The sequence below is a fragment of the Entelurus aequoreus genome, linkage group LG11 (assembly GCF_033978785.1).
Source record: "Entelurus aequoreus isolate RoL-2023_Sb linkage group LG11, RoL_Eaeq_v1.1, whole genome shotgun sequence".
Taxonomy (NCBI): domain Eukaryota; kingdom Metazoa; phylum Chordata; class Actinopteri; order Syngnathiformes; family Syngnathidae; genus Entelurus; species Entelurus aequoreus.
Genome location: NC_084741.1, coordinates 36,566,725 through 36,584,180, shown reverse-complemented (window position 1 = coordinate 36,584,180; position 17,456 = coordinate 36,566,725). Strand labels below are relative to the sequence as shown.

The 17,456-nt window shown below is 38.0% G+C and overlaps 1 protein-coding gene across 7 annotated transcripts in view; it reads left to right on the top strand.

Annotated features, from left to right (window-relative positions):
• The first annotated feature begins 4,521 nt into the window (after positions 1-4,521).
• rxrbb (retinoid x receptor, beta b) overlaps positions 4,522-17,456 on the top strand; it is a 30,854-nt gene continuing 17,919 nt past the window's right edge. The window contains exons 1-5 of one of the 7 annotated variants that reach the window (XM_062063119.1): positions 4,587-4,718; positions 5,914-6,119; positions 14,330-14,483; positions 14,610-14,789; positions 15,017-15,070. In XM_062063119.1, the coding sequence (XP_061919103.1) occupies positions 5,979-6,119; positions 14,330-14,483; positions 14,610-14,789; positions 15,017-15,070 (529 nt within the window). In that variant the 5' untranslated portion in view covers positions 4,587-4,718; positions 5,914-5,978. Of the gene's footprint in view, positions 4,780-5,913; positions 6,120-14,329; positions 14,484-14,609; positions 14,790-15,016; positions 15,071-17,456 lie in introns of all 7 variants that reach the window. The other 6 variants (XM_062063118.1, XM_062063117.1, XM_062063116.1 and 3 more) reach the window with 6 other exon arrangements.

The following is a 17,456-nucleotide window of genomic DNA, read 5'->3' as shown; positions in this document are numbered from 1 at the left end:
GTGTCAAACTAATTTTAACTCAGGGGCCGCATGGAGGAAAATCTATACCCATGTGGGCCGGACGGGGAAAATCATGGCATAATAACTTAAAAATACAACTACAACAACTTCAGATTGTTTTTTTAGTTTTACCTTGGCCCAAAATAGAACAAGCACATTCTGAAAATGTGAATATCACAAATAATCCTCTTGACAAAACACTTCAAGTTAGTTAAAAATTCTGAGGAAAAAATTGTTGCAGTTTCAAAAACACCATGAAGAACACAATGAACTTAGACAGAATCTCAGTGTATCTACAAAGTAATTAACAGCCCATCTAGAATTGAACAAAAACAAAATAAAGCATAAATAAAAAAGCTTCTATGTATCAACTACCTCATTTGTGATTTCCACTGTTAAATTTCTTTAAATTTGCACATAAGACAATCATTTTCACATAACAATATCAATGTGCAGTGTCTCATGCAGCATTTTAAGTGGGATTACCAATTTTTTACTTTACTCCTGTTTGTTTTACATTGGGTTGAGGGGAAGGAGTCGCAGCCCCACTTTACCTTGTACCTCTTGTTTTGTATACTTGCTCGCCCCGGAATAACCCATTTTCCTTCCATACTAGAAATGCTATTGTGACACTCAGTGGACACATTTAGAACAGCAGTTTCTTTAGTTTAAAAATGCAGCTCAATTTGACTCTTAGCAAACTCATCTCGCGGGTCAGATTGAACCTGTTCGTGGGCCTGATCCGGTCTGTGGGCCGCATGTTTGATGTCCCTGTTTTAGAGCAACGTAGCCTTTAATTTTTAATTATTTAAAAAAAAAAAAAATGTAATTGTCGTTTAATCCAAAGAGAGGGTCCTCTGTATTTTAGCAAATATTTTTAGTAGACCATGTACATAATGGTAGATAAAGGTCATGGCAGTATCTTGTTGAGTGTAGTATATATATCAGAATGAGATGTAAAAAAAAATATGAAAAACTATTGCTAAATCAATGACATAAAAGTACATAAAATAGATACACAATATATCCATCCATCCATTTTTTACCGCTTGTCCCTTTTGGGGTCGCGGGGGGTTGTGGAGCCTATTTCAGCTGCACTCGGGCGGAAGGCGGGGTACACCCCGGACAAGTCGCCATGTCATCGCAGGGCCAACACAGACAGACAGACAACATTCACACTCACATTCACACACTAGGGCCCATTTTTAGTGTTGCCAATCAGCCTATACCCAGGTGCATGTTTTTGGAGGTGGGAGGAAGCCGGAGTATGTTCACCTTAATTATTGTCAAAATACTGTTTTTAAAAAAAAAAGAGCAAATAAAGACAGTCAATTGAAAAAAAATGCCTCTATACAAAGAATTTATTTTGAATTAATAAGATTTTATAAATGTACGAATGACATGTATCCATCCATCCATCCATTTTCTACCGCTTATTCCCTTCGGGGTCGCGGGGGGCGCAGGAGCCTATCTCAGCTACAATCGGGCGAAAGGCGGGGTACACCCTGGACAAGTCGCCACCTCATCACAGGGCCCGAATGACATGTAGCACCATATTATTGCAATACATTATATGTGGACCTATTTAACTTTGGTATGTCAACATACAAAAACGATCAATAAAACAACAAACTTTACTCCAGGACCTGTTCTCCTCCAGGACCAGGAGGCGTGTGGGTCGGATCACAGCTGACTCTTCTCACCCTGGACACAAACTATTCTCCCCTGTCCCCTCAGGTAGGAGACTACGGTCCATCCAGACCCACACCTCCCGCCACCTGAACAGTTTTTTTCCCCTCGGCCATCAGACACATGAACTATAACAAGATCTGATAGCTCTGCCACAGCTCATTTTATTACCTATTCTGTGTTATATGCGTTTTATGTTGCACGATTGCACCAAGCAAAAATCGTAGTTTGTGAACCTGTTCTCAAACAATGGCAATAAAAAATATTCTGATTCTGATTATATCGAACCCCAGAAAGTATCTGAGCTCTATTAGAATTATGATTATTAATAGGGGTTATTATTAGAACAATTGAATTGAGTTGAATTGAAGTATTTATTTCAAACCTGCACAGTACAACAACAATTTTTTTTTTACATCTTGGCAGAGACATTTGTGCAAGGCTTGAAAAAGGGTTGGATGAAGCAGATGCTTATAATATCCCACCCCCTCTCACTCATTCCACATTTAACATAAACACTATACTACAAGAACAATACCATACAAACAAAAACAAGAAAAACTCCTGTACACTAACAATACAATAGTACCACTGTTAGTATGAGACAAGACAAGACGAGACAAAACACACACGCACACACAGGCCCAAACACTCTCTGACCATACACATCTCTCCCATCGATCTGTGCTGAGGGCATCACTCTCTTTCCTCCTCGTACTTTTTCAGTACTTCTTTTTAAACAGTGTTTTAAATTGAATCATGTTAGAACAGTGGTCCCTAACCACCGGCCCGCGGCCCGGTACCGGTCCGTGGATCGATTGGTACCGGGCCACACAAGAAATATATATATATATATGTATATGTATATATATATATTTTTAATAATAACCCCCCCCCCACCCCCGGTCCGTGGGACAAATTTTCAAGCGTTGACCAGTCCGCAGTTAAAAAAAGGTTGGGGACCACTGTGTTAGAACATGTTTTTAACTCGTCCCCTAAGTTGTTCCACAGAGTGACTCCACGCACTGAAATGCACATTGATTTTAAAGTTGTTCTAAATTTAGGCAAATATAATTTGTTGTTTCCTCTTAGACTGTAACTATGGTGAGCATCTCTATCCTGGAATAGGTTCTGTATATTGGATGGTGGAGAGTTTTGGGATGCCCTAAACATAATTTGAGCACTTTTAAAGTTGATCACATCGTGCAGTTTAAGTTGCTTTAACCCCATGAATACAATATTGTTCTCTTTAACGAAGATAGCTAAATAGCAGGTTTCAAACAACATTTATAGATATATAACAAATATAGATACTTGCGGGCAGCACGGTGGCATAGGGGTTAGTCCGTCTGCCTCACAATACGAAGGCCCTGGGTTCGATCCTGCGCTTGGGATCTTTCTGTGTGGAGTTTGCATGTCCTCCCTGTGACTGCATGGGTTCCCTCCGGGTACTCCGGCTTCCTCCCACCTCCAAAGACATGCACCTGGGGATAGGTTGATTGGCAACACTAAATAGTCCCTAGTGCAGTGGTTCTTAACCTTGTTAGAGGTACCGAACCCCACCAGTTTCATATGCACATTCACTGAACCCTTCTTTAGTGAAAAATAAAATGTTTTTTTTCAAATTCAAGACAAAGTTATATGTTTTGGTAACACTTTAGTATGGGGAACATATTCTAAGTAACAACGATTTAATTTAGAGTTTTTTGGACACTAGGGGAACATATTCTAAGTAACAAAGACTTAATTTAGAGTTATTTGGTTAGGGTTAGAGGGTTAGGGCCAGGGTTAGAGGGTTAGGGTTATAACAAGGCCATGCCGAATAAGGCATTAATAAGTACTTACCGTAATAATGACTAGTTGAGAGCCAATATGTTACTAATTTGCATGTTAATAAGCAACTAATTGATGGTGAATATGTTCCCCATACTAAAGTGTTACCATGTTTTTTTTACTGGTGCACAAAATGAAGCGTGCATGAACATCACCTTGTTCAAAGAACAAAACCAACACAGTGCATAAACTCACTACAAATTACACACCTGCAAATCAGTGTGACTTCTGCTGTTGCCGTATCCGTAATACGCCGATAGGGAGAAGTTTTTATTTACACGATGAGTCGGGTGTGTCTTGACCTCCGCCGAACCCCTGAGCCCGACTCACCGAACCCCTAGGGTTCGATCGAACCCAGGTTAAGAACCACTGCCCTAGTGTGTGAATGTGCGTGTGAATGTTGTCTGTCTATCGGTGTTGGCCTGTGATGAGGTGGCGACTTGTCCAGGGTGTACTTCGCCTTCTGCCCGATTGTAGCTGAGATAGGCTCCAGCGACCCCGAAGGGAATAAGCAGCAGAAAATGGATGGATGGTTTTTTGATTGATTGAAATTTGTATTAGTAGATTGCACAGTGCAGTACATATTCCTTACAATTGACCACTAAATGGTAACACCCAAATAAGTTTTTCAACTTGTTTAAGTCGGGGTCCATGGGATAGATACTTGCAGTTTTCCAAGAGTGTTTTTGGGTCATGTCGAATCCAGCAATACTTAGAAAACGCCACTAGATGTCAGTATTGCTTTGCAAACACACTCCCATTCCCTCGCCTTTTATACGTCTGTGGTTTTTACTTATGGGATTAAGGAATGTTAGAATGATGGCGACAGTTTGAGCATGGCATGAATTAATTCTCTACACAGAACCCCAATGTATCGTTTGACGTCACTGATGCGACCTTTAAAAAGACGACTTGATTTGTGCATTTCCTGGCAGTCCAAATTTCGCTGTAGTATTTATTTCCCAAATAACAACGACAAATAACCATAGTCTCCCATTAGCATCACATTAAAAAAAATAAAATAAAAAAATCGGCCGCGGTGTCACATGATCGCTACGCTGGGTGGTCCCACGAGACATGTTGGCTCTTGGGGAGCTGGCACTGAGCCATCATGGACGCTCGTAAACAACAACAGCGTCAAGTTGAAGTCGACTGGCTGTGAGCGGCGGCCTTGCTGTCTGCCGCGGCTTTTTTTGGTGAGAGCACAGCAAACATACCCCGACGTGCTTTTCCAACAATGCGCCGTGTGTTGGCTTGGTGAGTTTATCCTGAGCCCTCAAATGAACCCAACCCCACTATTTCGCGTGTTCAGCGAGCGACGCAGCGTTAGCATTAAGCTAACGATAGCTATGCTAGATAGGTTAGCCATAAGCGTCGCTAAGTAGATTAAATTGCGACGCCAACGCGCAGCTTATGTGCTTCTTGTGGGTAAAAACACTAGTGCGATGTAATATATGCTTTAAACTGATATATTTCGGTAATATAAATCACGGACAATATGTACTTATGCGGCTAATGTTAGCTATCTCTTGGTACTAGCCAAGGCTCCAGTATCTAATGGATGTGCAGCTACTGTTAACTAAATATCACAATTCCACTTCTGTATTGATGCAGTTGCGATTGTGATACAGTTGCGATTGTATACCTTTTTAATCGCAATCAGAATTGTGATGTGAGCAATATAATTGGTGCATTCAGTAAGCATCTAGCTAACATACGTGTTATTTGAAGCTGTCGCTTTGCCAGCTAACACACTTAAGCTATTTTACGTCTAAGTTGTTGTCTTTTAAACCATAACAATCTTAAGAGTGGCGTAGTTGACAATAGTCAATGTCCAAAAACTGTGCTGATGTGCTGTGTATATTTTTTCTATCGTTTGCCTCTAGTCCGTACACCACAAGCTTAGAGGTGGCAATCAACAGAACTGTCAGCATTTACTCTGAGTTACTCTATTTAAGTTTAATTGTTTTCAGTCTTTACGCCTACATTTACATAAGTATTGTACTTTATTGTATTTTAATCTGTCCAAACCGTTATTGAGTAGATCTTTTTTCTAAGTCAGGATTCTGTAGTAAATGTTGGGCAGCAAAACAATTGGCAGTTCATTCTTCAGAAAGATAAAGACCTCTTTTATTTTTGCACATTAATGCAATAAAGAACAGTGTTTTGCTTAAGAACACCACATTTTTTACTTGTGCCTCTCTTTTCTTTAACAAAAACGGGAAACTTTATTTTCTTAGTAAGTTTTATTTTTGCTTTTTCTTGGTTTGATTTTTTTTACCTTGTACATGAGTGAGTTTCAGCATAGTAACTGTACTTAAGTACAATATTCCAATAGCCGTTCCACCTCTGTACAGTACTAACTACAACAACAATTTGTCGCCCTCTCAGACTGACTGCTATCCATCTGGTTGGACTTCCCTTTCTTCATCTGTGTCATATAGCTTAATACAGCCATGTCTTCCCAGCAGCCCAACAGCTCAGCCCCCAACAGCCCCACCAATGTTATTGGTTCCCCATTTTCAGTCATCAGTCCCTCTATCAACTCTTCAATGGTATCTCCCTCTCTGGGATTTGGACCCATAAGCCACAGCCAGGTATGGGACAGTATTAAATTGTTGTGTGTTTGATAACTGGTTAATGTGGAAATTAATTTGGGTTCCTTAGTGATGACAAATAATGCGATTGGGTGTTTTCTCAGTGTTTCTCCTTGGTCGCATTTTTGAAAAAGAGTCTATAGAGGGGTCTGAATACTGAAAACTTGCTGAGAATAGGGACACAGTCACTAAGTTGGCCATACTAGTGTTTCTTCTATGACAAGAAATTGTCACTAGCCCTTTTTTTGGTGAGGAAAAAAGTTTGAAGCGGTCTGAATAGATTGAAGAATCTTGTCTATTCAACATAAGTATACAGTATATGTACACCCACACTACCTGTCCTCCATTACATATAGCGCATCAAAAGTGTTTTTTCTTCGACGACAATAAAACAGTACATTACTGAAAATGACCTTGGAAATAAAATCCAATTAGATGAATAGACTTCAATCCTTATACTAGGACTGCCCTAAAAATACAATAAAACCTCCCTTTTTAAATGTTTTTGTTTTTAAAAGAAATATATATTTACAATTTTTAAGTTTATTTTCCCACCCTGCTTTTTAAAGAAAACATCACATACAAATGACCAAGCTAATTCAAAACAAGTTTAACTTTTATTTGATCAAAAACTAGTAGTTTTATGTGACACCGCATTCACTGCATCTTACTCTTAGCAAAATTATATTTTTTATATTTTAGTTCTTTTTAGACCAGATATAATTGCAGGCCTCAAATTTTTACTTTTTAAGGTCAAGGCAAGTGTTGCTTTAAAGGAGGGCTCATATTTTAGGGCACCAAGGCAAACATTATTTTCTTTCGAGGCAGGGGCTCCAAAGCATGCATGCATATATGTATATGTATATACACCTGTATATATATATATATATATATATATATATATATATATATATATATATATATATATATATATATATATATATATATATATATATATATATATATATATATATATATATATATATATATATGCATGCATATATATATATATATATATATATATGCATGCATGCATATATATATATATATGCATGCATGCATGCTTTGGAGCCCCTGCCTTGAAAGAAAGGCAGGGGCTCCAAAGCATGCATGCATGCATGCATATATATATATATATATATATATATATATATATGTATATATATATATATATATATATATATATATATATATATATATATATATATATATATATATATATATATATAACACACACACACACACTAGTATATGATATACAAATAATCAAAGGGCAATAAATTGAAATAGTAGTGTATGACCCAACTTGTAGTAAACTTTAGTTAAGTTGCGTATAAACAAATATATAATACTGCATGCAATTTTCATTCCATTATTGTTTACATCAGCGACCTATGTTCAATGTTTACAAAAAAGTAAGTTGACAGCCACAAATCCAAATAACCCTTCACGATACAGCACAAAAACAACATTGACACGTCTAGAACTGCTGAGTTTCGAGGGCAAACGATCGACTAATTTAGCACTCATTTAAACTATGAAATGAACCTACCTAAAGAAGTTGTCTTCCTACATTTTTTCCCAACAGTCTGTAATTGTTCGTGTTTTTATTTTTGTATTAGTTCCTTACTCGGCATTTTGAAAGCGGCCTGACCTAAATTCACCAAACACCTGACATCTTTCCAGAACCTGATGCAACTAGTGTATCTCTCGGAATATCTCGGAACAACTCTGCTGTTCTCGTTGTCGGTTAACCTTTGACACACACTTCTAAAATGGCTGCACCCATGTTGTTTATACCAATTAACGTTAATTATGCGATGTCTTAAACAGTTGAAAATGTAAGAAAATAAGTTCTGACAGGTGTTTTTTATCAATTTATTAGACGAAACAATTACGTTACAATTGTCCATTATAGGTATGTCACGGTATGAAAATTCCTTATCACGTTTTTTTTACCAAAATTATCACGTTATCATTATTATCGCGGTATTTGGAAATGTGTTCAAAAAGTACTTAAACTAAAATCTTTTGACTAAGTTTTATTTAAAAAATAAATAAAACATTTAAAATTATATACTTTGTAGAAGAAAGATTATTGTAGATAACTGTTACATGTACCTCAAGTACAAAAAAAATGTGTAAATGAAAACATCATGGGCATTAAATACTACTAAATACTACACTAAATAATACAAATAAATGTAAAAATGTGAGAGATGGCCATAAGATGTAACTACACTTTTTGTCCTAGTATACAACAAGAGTGTTTATATATGAGAGGTCTAGTCTTACACATATCAGTGAACACCTCTGAATTATTTTAAAGTTTGGCAATGAAATATGACAGCGCTGCAGTGAGGTGTTTTGACATTTTTGTCAAGGGAGCATAAGCAGCTGCTTCTGGAAGGCATCAGGTATTGTATTGTATGTGTGATGTTAGTGGATGATGATCATGTACTGTAACTGTGGCATTGAACCTGCCCGCTGCATGCCCATTCTGCAAATAAGGGAAAAGCAAATGTATTATTATACTTATTAGATGCTAATCATTATTATAATCATCTGACTGACACACGCACTGTGACACACAAATCCTAACGCTACAGTTGTAAAAACTAAACACGTTGCAGTGTTTCTGCTGGGATTTGTTTTTAACACTAAGTTTTAAAAGTAACGTAAAGTAGCAGCAGTCATTAACCGCACAAAACACATAAACAGTTTTTAGGGCATTACGGCAAGCGACAAGGGCTGTCGCGGCACTTGCCGCGGTTGCCGTGATTAAATTCGAGCCCTGTAATTGTACTTTTTATGGAATAATTTTCAAATAACTACATTAAGATTGGGAGGCAATACTTAAGTCTTGAATAAAATACTTCTGTAAACAAAAATGTAGTATTGTACATTTGTTGCAAATAAACAATCAAGTAAAACATTGAGGACTAACGTTTTAGTAAGTGGATAAAAACAGTTTTTTTCTATTCTATGTGCACTTTGTGCAATGCAGAATGCTTAAGTGATCGAGCTGTGCATTGTGCTCCTTTATTTATAATACATGGTATCTTGTGTAAATTATTTCACCACAGTAAGATGATTTTCAGCCGGAGTTTGTTGTTCGTTGTCATGGTCTTGTTAGCCTTGTAAAGAGTTGCATTTCCCGCACTCAGCTGGATGCTTCGGTTTCAGACGCTGGAATAACTTTGTTGTGTCGCTGCCTTTTATTTTTTTAGACTAACTTTGCAGTGTGCAGTCACTTGTTCCATGCCTGTTGCCGCAAATCTAAACCACTGACAAAATGTTATTTTCTTGAGAACTAACTTCTCCTTCTCCATTTCGTTAGCATTAGCCACGTTTTGCTTTTTGTGTGAATTGCCGCTAAGGAAATGAGGGGGAGGGCGGATTTGGGTGCAAAAAATATGTCGGAGGAATAGGAGAAAAAACAGATTTTTAGTTTTTTAAATCGTCTGCAACAAAAAAACCTCAAATCTATTGATATAATCGATTTATCACCCAGGCCTACGTTATACATTGATATAAGAATCGTCACTCCAGGTCTTCTATGCTCCAGCTCAATAGACGAGGCTGAGTCCTAAAATATGTAAACACAACCTTCTCTTGGGTAAGTCTCAGAAGGGGGACATGGCTTATTTTGTTGTCCATGGAGCAAATATTACTTAATGAATTGGGAAACACTTAAAAGGGAACTACAGTTTTTTTTAAAATTTTGCCTATCGTTCACAATCATTATGAAAGACATGACGACGGATAGATTTTTTTTAATGTATTCTAAATATTAAATACATTTGATCAAAAGTCTGCTTACAATGGAGCCTATGTGAGTTGTTCAATTCTGCCTATAGAGCCCTTAAAAAACATCCAAACACCTCCATTAGGGTTTTATATACATGATGTATGTAATTTAGTAACAGGCACATTTATAATAATATTTAATATTCATAAAATTGGATAATTTTAAGCATATGCTGTGCATTATTTAAAAAAAACATCACAATGTTTGCTTTTTTTTCTTCATCACTGATTTCTGCTAACTGCAGACTTCATGAGAGCATAATAAAACATCACTTACTGTACAAGGTCTGTTTTCATTAGGATGCCGACTGGTGTTTATGTATTCCCAATGAGATGAAAAATGAATCATAATCCTCGCAAAGAAAGGGGAGGGGGCTTGGGTGGAACAAGCGCTTTTTGTGTAATTCTTGTCAGTTTCAGGTCCTAAATGGCGGTGAAAGTGTCCCAACTTTTCTGACTATATCCTCAGACATTTACTTTTCAGGTGAGAGGCATGAATTATGATCTACAATAAACTTACAGGGAGCAGGGAAGTGAGAAAACAGAGTGACCACTCGTTGATGTAAACATAGGCACACACACAAGTGATCATGTCGCCGCTATAAGTAGTTGTCTGCATTAGCGTTTATAAAAATACCACCAATACTTAGTTATAGGGCTGGGCGATATGGCCTTTTATTAATATCTCGATATTTTTAGGCCATGTCACGATGCACGATATATATCTCGATATTTTGCCTTAGCCTTGAATTAACACATGATGCATATAATCACACCAGTATGATAATTCTATGTGTCTACATTAAAACATTCTTGTTCATACTGCATTAATATATGCTCATTTTAAACTTTCATGCAGAGAGGGAAATCGCAACTAAGTCAATTTATCAAAACTACGTCCCCAAAAGGGACAAGCGGTAGAAAATGTATGGATGGATGGATGTATTTATTAAACGGTTATAAGCAGTGGCACAAACATTCATGTAATTTCAAAACAGAAAGTGCAAGATTGTCAGACATTTTAAAACAAGCTATTAGTGCACTTTTGTGCATGATGTCACTAAGATGACATATCAAAACACTAAATTAAAGTGCACTTTTCGTACAGAACGCCACTACAATAGTTAAAAACAAATAAAGTGCACTTTTGTGCATGATGTCACGCAAGATATTTCAATAACTGTCAAATAAAAATGAGCTGCATAATAGGAAATCAAATAGTGTATGTCCTTCGCTATACAGTAGGCTACTGCGGACGTTATCTCCTTTTGTCTTTGACTATTTTTTTCATACGGTGTTGATCTGGAAATGGAAGACGCCAGGCTCAACTAGGTCAGTGCTGGTTGCTTCGGCATTTTGTTGGGTGTGGCACCGGCCGGAAATGTTCACATGCAGAGTTTCAAGCACTCTTCATTCTCTAGCGGGTGACTTTTCAAATTATGCTACAAATTAGTAGTGCTGCTACTTTTTGTAGCAATGCTTTTGCCGCATACTTGACATATTACGGTTGTCTGTTCAACATATTCCCGCTTGAAGCCGAAAACCACCGCCAGACGATGCTGTTTTTCTTGGGAATTAATTCTTCCTCCATTTGTTACCGGATTGGCACCTTCTCTCTCTCGTATTACCACTCGCACGGCTCCACTTGTACCACCTGCCACTGCTAACTTTACCCTTGCCACTACCTCTTTGCTCCGCGAGGGCGTATGATGTTGCATGCGCGACAGTATGTGACGTATGTAACAAGGTGCGCTTGTTTTATGTCTCTGTGAGAAAGAGAGACAAGAGAGTGAGAAAAGCCTGTACTGTAATGCCCGCAGCTAAAAGCAACTGCGTGAGAACGTATACTCCAATACTCACAATATAGTCATTTTCTACATCGCACAGAGACGAACCCGCAATTTATCGAGTATATTCGATATATCGCCCAGCCCTACTTAGTTAATATTAAAGTCATGAAATGTAAATGGAGAATCGTTGGGGCTTTTTGAATGGTTATCAGATTTTGTGGGTGGAATAGGGCAGCTCCAATTGTAAGCGGACCTTTATCTACATTTACTAATATTTAGAATGCATTAAAAAAAATTCACCCGCCATGTCTTTCATTATGATTATGAACGATAAGGAAAAAAAAGAGTTACGGTACAACCGACTGTATGAAATGATGAATGAATGTATAGGAAACTCTGGCACTAGAAGACAACAGAAGTGACTTAAGGACACCTTTCATGTTCTTTTCATAAACAACAGAAAAACGCTCTTTTATTTACATGAAAGTATGTTATTTTTGTCTCTACACTGTTAAAAGATTTTCATCTCTGCGCTGTATCACAGAGTGGGAGGATGGATGACAATTGATAGCATAAGAAACACCTTTATTTTCTTCTTGAGAGCTCTAATTGTGTAATTCGGCAAATATCAATTATACAAATTAATGATTATTTTGCAGAAAAATAAGCGTATTTGCTTTTTCAGACGCTGTCTCTCATCATGTAATACAAATGTAAACCATGAGAAGACATTTATTCAGCAGTAACAGTTAGTAAAAACAGGTTTTGCAATGAGACGCCAACATGATATATTGACATTATCGCTTCTGCTGGGGTGAGACTCACTCCGGGCTCGTAGAGCGGTTCGTAAACTTAATATTCATTTTTAGTTATCACATGCCGTGTGTACAAATGTTTGTGCATATTGGTAGTATTTCCCCCTTTGATAAAATATTAACTTCCCCTTTGGCATAAATTGAACTTTTGTGCGCCGTGCATCGTGACGTCATTGGCGCCCACAGGAATTGATCAGGGAATCTTTAGCCAATTTTTAAACGCTTGGTACCTCTTTCCTGAAAAGTACGTACTCTGTGCTTGAGCATGTCCATTTTTGTTTTTTTAAAATGCGATGAGGTGGTGACTTGTCCAGGGGGAACCCCACCTTCCGCCTGAGTGCAGCTGGGTTAGGCTGCAGCGACCCCAAGAGGGACAGCGGTAGAAAATGGATGGATGGATGGATGGGTTCCTCCACATGTTCATCAATGTGTTTGGTGCTCTGGTGCACTGTAGCACACATCCTCCACACTTGCTTTTTGATAGTTTCTCAACTGATTCAAACAGGTTACCCATCCAAACACTCCCCTCATCCTGGACATTCAAACCAACATGTTTTCCGGTTCCAAAAATTCACAGATTACCAGGCATTGTTCCCTATTTAAAATGAATGGACAATATATAAACGTATACCTATCATACATTTCTCAACCAATTTGAATGGTGCCCAAGTCAAAATGCTCCTTGTTTTTGTTTAAGTCAACAAACTTTTAAAGCTAATTTTATACCTTTTTAGCTAATTTTGCAAGTGTGCATTTTAAGAGTCCTATACTGTAACTAGGTACGTGACAAATGCTAATTTCTTTCGCTAATTTTTGCTATTGTACACCTCGTCGGTGTAGGGGCGGTATAGCTTGGTTGGTGGAGCCGCCGTGCCAGCAACTTGAGGGTTGCAGGTTCGATCCCCGCTTCCGCCATCCTAGTCACTGCCGTTGTGTCCTTGGGCAAGACACTTTACCCACCTGCTCCCAGTGCCACCACACTGGTTTAAATGTAACTTACCGGTAGATATGGGGTTTCACAATGTAAAGCGCTTTGAGTCACTTGAGAAAAAGCGCTATATAAATGTAATTCACTTCACTTCAAATTCACTAAACTCGTTGTACAATTTGGTACTTGACAAATTCTGTCAGCATGCTAACTTTTTTTTGACAATTAACTTGGTACTTAACACATGTTAACTGTTAGCATGCTAAAGTTAGCATATTGACATTAGTGTGCTAACCTTTTTAGCTTCAGTCATATAACTTGGTACTTGGCGCATTCTAAATGTTAGCATGCTAACGTTATCATTTCAGTTCGGCTGGCACGTTTCGGCGGCTTTCGTACACCACAATTCACACGCAATTTCTCACGAAGGTCCGTCCATATTGTAGTTAAGACAAGCAGTTCTGTTTTGATCGCTCTAAAGTGTAGTGTACCACTTTGGGCCATTTAACTTCTCAGTTCAAAGTTGTATTTGAGTTATTAGGGTCTGAAATGGTGCTTCGTCATCACCTTCTCAAGTTATACATGTGTCATCCTAAGTATCTTGAATTTTTGCATGTTATATGAAGGGAAACTAATCTATTGTTTCTGATTTTCTTTACAATTAGGTCTTTTTATACAACCTCAATAACCGTTCTTTTGTGTGCCTTGAATTACTCACCTGGGAACAAATATAATGTTATTGGAACATTGTTATGTGTCGTTTGTTTCATTAAAGGTGCCTTATTTACCAGATATTTCATATTGTCAGTATTTATTTCAGCGGAAATATCACACATGATCATTTTCTCTGTTTACTTGTTTGCGCAGATGACACCTTCAGGCGCCATGTCAGGGATGCACTCGATCAGCAGCTCCGAAGACATCAAGCCTCCATTCGGCCTGAGGCCTATGTCGGCTCACAGTCCGGGAATCATGTTGTCCCAGAAGCGCCTTTGCGTCATCTGTGGAGACCGCTCATCTGGTGAGTAAATGAACCGCCACCCGTTTATTCCTTTTGAAAGACAACCAGTGTGTGTTGCTTTTACTGTAAATATTTGTTTGGGCTTATCTCCTCGTTTTTCCTGTGACTGTACTTTTTGTGCACTAGGCAAGCACTATGGCGTGTACAGCTGCGAGGGCTGCAAAGGTTTTTTTAAAAGGACAGTTCGCAAAGATCTGAGCTACACGTGCAGGGACAACAAACAGTGCCTGGTGGACAAACGCCAGCGCAATCGCTGCCAGTACTGCCGCTACCAGAAGTGCCTGGCCATGGGCATGAAGAGGGAAGGTATGCTGGTTGCTCATTGCATTACAATGTCTCTCAAAGTAGAAAAAAAACAAAAAAAACTGCCTAAACAAGTAGCAAGAGACGGGTGAAAGCGTCAGGATGAAAGGTGTCTTTGTGGGACTTCCAATTTGGGAGGTAGAAACAGATGCAGGGGAGGGGCTGGTTTATAATCTAATTCCTTTATTTCTTCATTGTCCCAATTCTACCCTTTCTCCATTTTTCAATAGCGGTCAAACATGTAAGGTGGAATAAAGAAGATGGAAAGGATGAGGGGTGGATGAGTATGGCATTGACATTTTAAAGCTACTGTCTTTTTTTAATCATGTGTTTTAGTTTTAGTTTGTCCAAATGAACTTGTTTATATTAAACAACGGTTAGATACAAAACTTGTTCCTTTAGTTGATGTATAATGTCCTGTAAGTTGCTCCCCACTGTCACGACAGTAGTTATCACAAAAACAGACAGAGTGAGTTAATATGGTTATTGTGCATAGTATTAGGGAGGGGACATGTTTTAAAACACAAAGGTGTGTTGTCTGTACGTATCAAGTTACCTTATTGAAGCAGTGCCACCCACACTGGTTTAACTGTAACTTAGATAATGGGTTTCACTTTGTAAAGCGCTTTCAGTCACTAGAGAAAAGCACTATAAATATAATTCACTTCACATCACATGTTAATATCAAACTGGTGCATCGAGGTGCCTCCACACTGTTTAAGTAGAACAAATCATTACCTTCAACATGATTTATATCAATTATTGTCCAAAAGTAAAATGACAATACAAAGAATTATGGCTTGGCGGTAGGGCTGCACGATTAATCGAAATGGAATCGACATCAAGGTTTTAATTAGTGCAGTAAATAACCCCAAGAGGCTTAGGTTGTTATTTTTTTCTGCACTGTTGCGGGCATTTGGGTGACAGACATGTTCGCCAATCAGAATTGTTGAACCCCACATTTGTCTCTCTCGTCAAACAGGAATAAAGACATCTTACTTTGTGCATCGCTCTCTGCACTGGAGCATGTTTATTTAACAGTGAAATTAACTGAACAGAGTGGCCCCTCTTTTCAGTCGTTTACAATCTGTCTCAGCGGAGACTAGAGCAGGGCGCCGCTGCCAACACTAATAGTACAGAGAGCTTGCGACTTGCCAGTGAGAACTGCCACAGAGTAACACAAATTACGAGGAAAAAACAAGATTACAAAACCAAATGTCCCATTGTGGGAATATTTCAGCTTCAAATAGGTTGGCCGATATGAGCCCATCAACACGAACGAATGAGGTAAAATGCCGTCGTCATCATGTGATGAAATACACAAAAAGATGTCTGACCTCATATTTCCATCTCTGAAAAAAATGTACTTTAAGATGTTAAATAGTTAAGTAAACATTTTGCTTACAGAAATTAGTCATTTTTATAATTTTTTTGTCAATTTATTTAGGACAACAGTTATTTACCTTCTAATTACACAATGATAAACAATTATACAGTAATAAGAAATATAAGTTTATATCCTTTTAAATGGTTACCTGCAATATTATTATTATAAATTGTGATTACATTACATCATAATCACTGTATAGGTTTTATTTATTATTTCTTCAGTTAAAGAGCATCATGATGTAGACAAAAGCTCTGGTGCCATGTCCACTCAAACACGGAGAGTTTCAAACGCATATCCAGGGTTTAAATGACTCCATCCACACAGGTGTGGTTTCAAAACCGTCTCGGTCTACTCTACACACAAACCCATACACCTGCTGTCATGCACATTTTGTCTAATCAGAAGCCTGGAAAAGCAGCAACAGCTGATTTGGTGGCATTACACCTCTGTTATTAATAATGTTTATTTTGATATACTAGACGTACAATGACATATACATTATTTTTAAGCCCAGCCTACAGTTACATAGAGCCTTGGTATCATTATGAATCTTTTTTTTAGTGTTTAAAGCGCGGATGCACGCCTGTCCTGCTAAAACCCAACACTCATGGAATTATAACATGTTTTCATCAGCAACATAAAACTAGAGTTAAAGTACCAATGATTGTCACACAGCAGCGGTGGCCGCGCCCGGGAATAATTTTTGGTAATTTAACCCCCAATTCCAACCCTTGATGCTGAGTGCTAAGCACAGAGGTAATGCGTCTCATTTTTATAGTCTTTGGTATGACTCGGCATGGTGATATATTACATGTACTGTGAAGTGTACATTAATTACTAAAATCACCGCACACTAATGAGAAAAGGAAAGCCTTTTGCATGTTTAAGTGCCTAAAGCGCACAGACTTGCGTGTGCAGCTGCAAAACTCTCGTGGAAATACAGCGCATTTAATGATCACTATAGAGATTTATTAACAATGTACTTTGTCTTTAATATTAACAAGGAGGAAGGATGCATCATGTTTTTTTTTAGTCGCTCAAGCACGTTGCAGGGCTCTATCTACACAAATGGAAGCGACAAACCGTTAACTTCTTGATCTGTTATTAAACATGGATTAAAAACATGAGATAATGTTGCCCCTTTCTTATGACACAAAGCAAAAAGTGTTTCTTGTCAAAGTTGTTCAATCGTATCCAAAACAGCTGACTGACATTGTCGCTGGCGGGACTTTCACAAAGCCCATTTTGATGTGTTTTTTTTTTTATTAATGTTGAGTAAA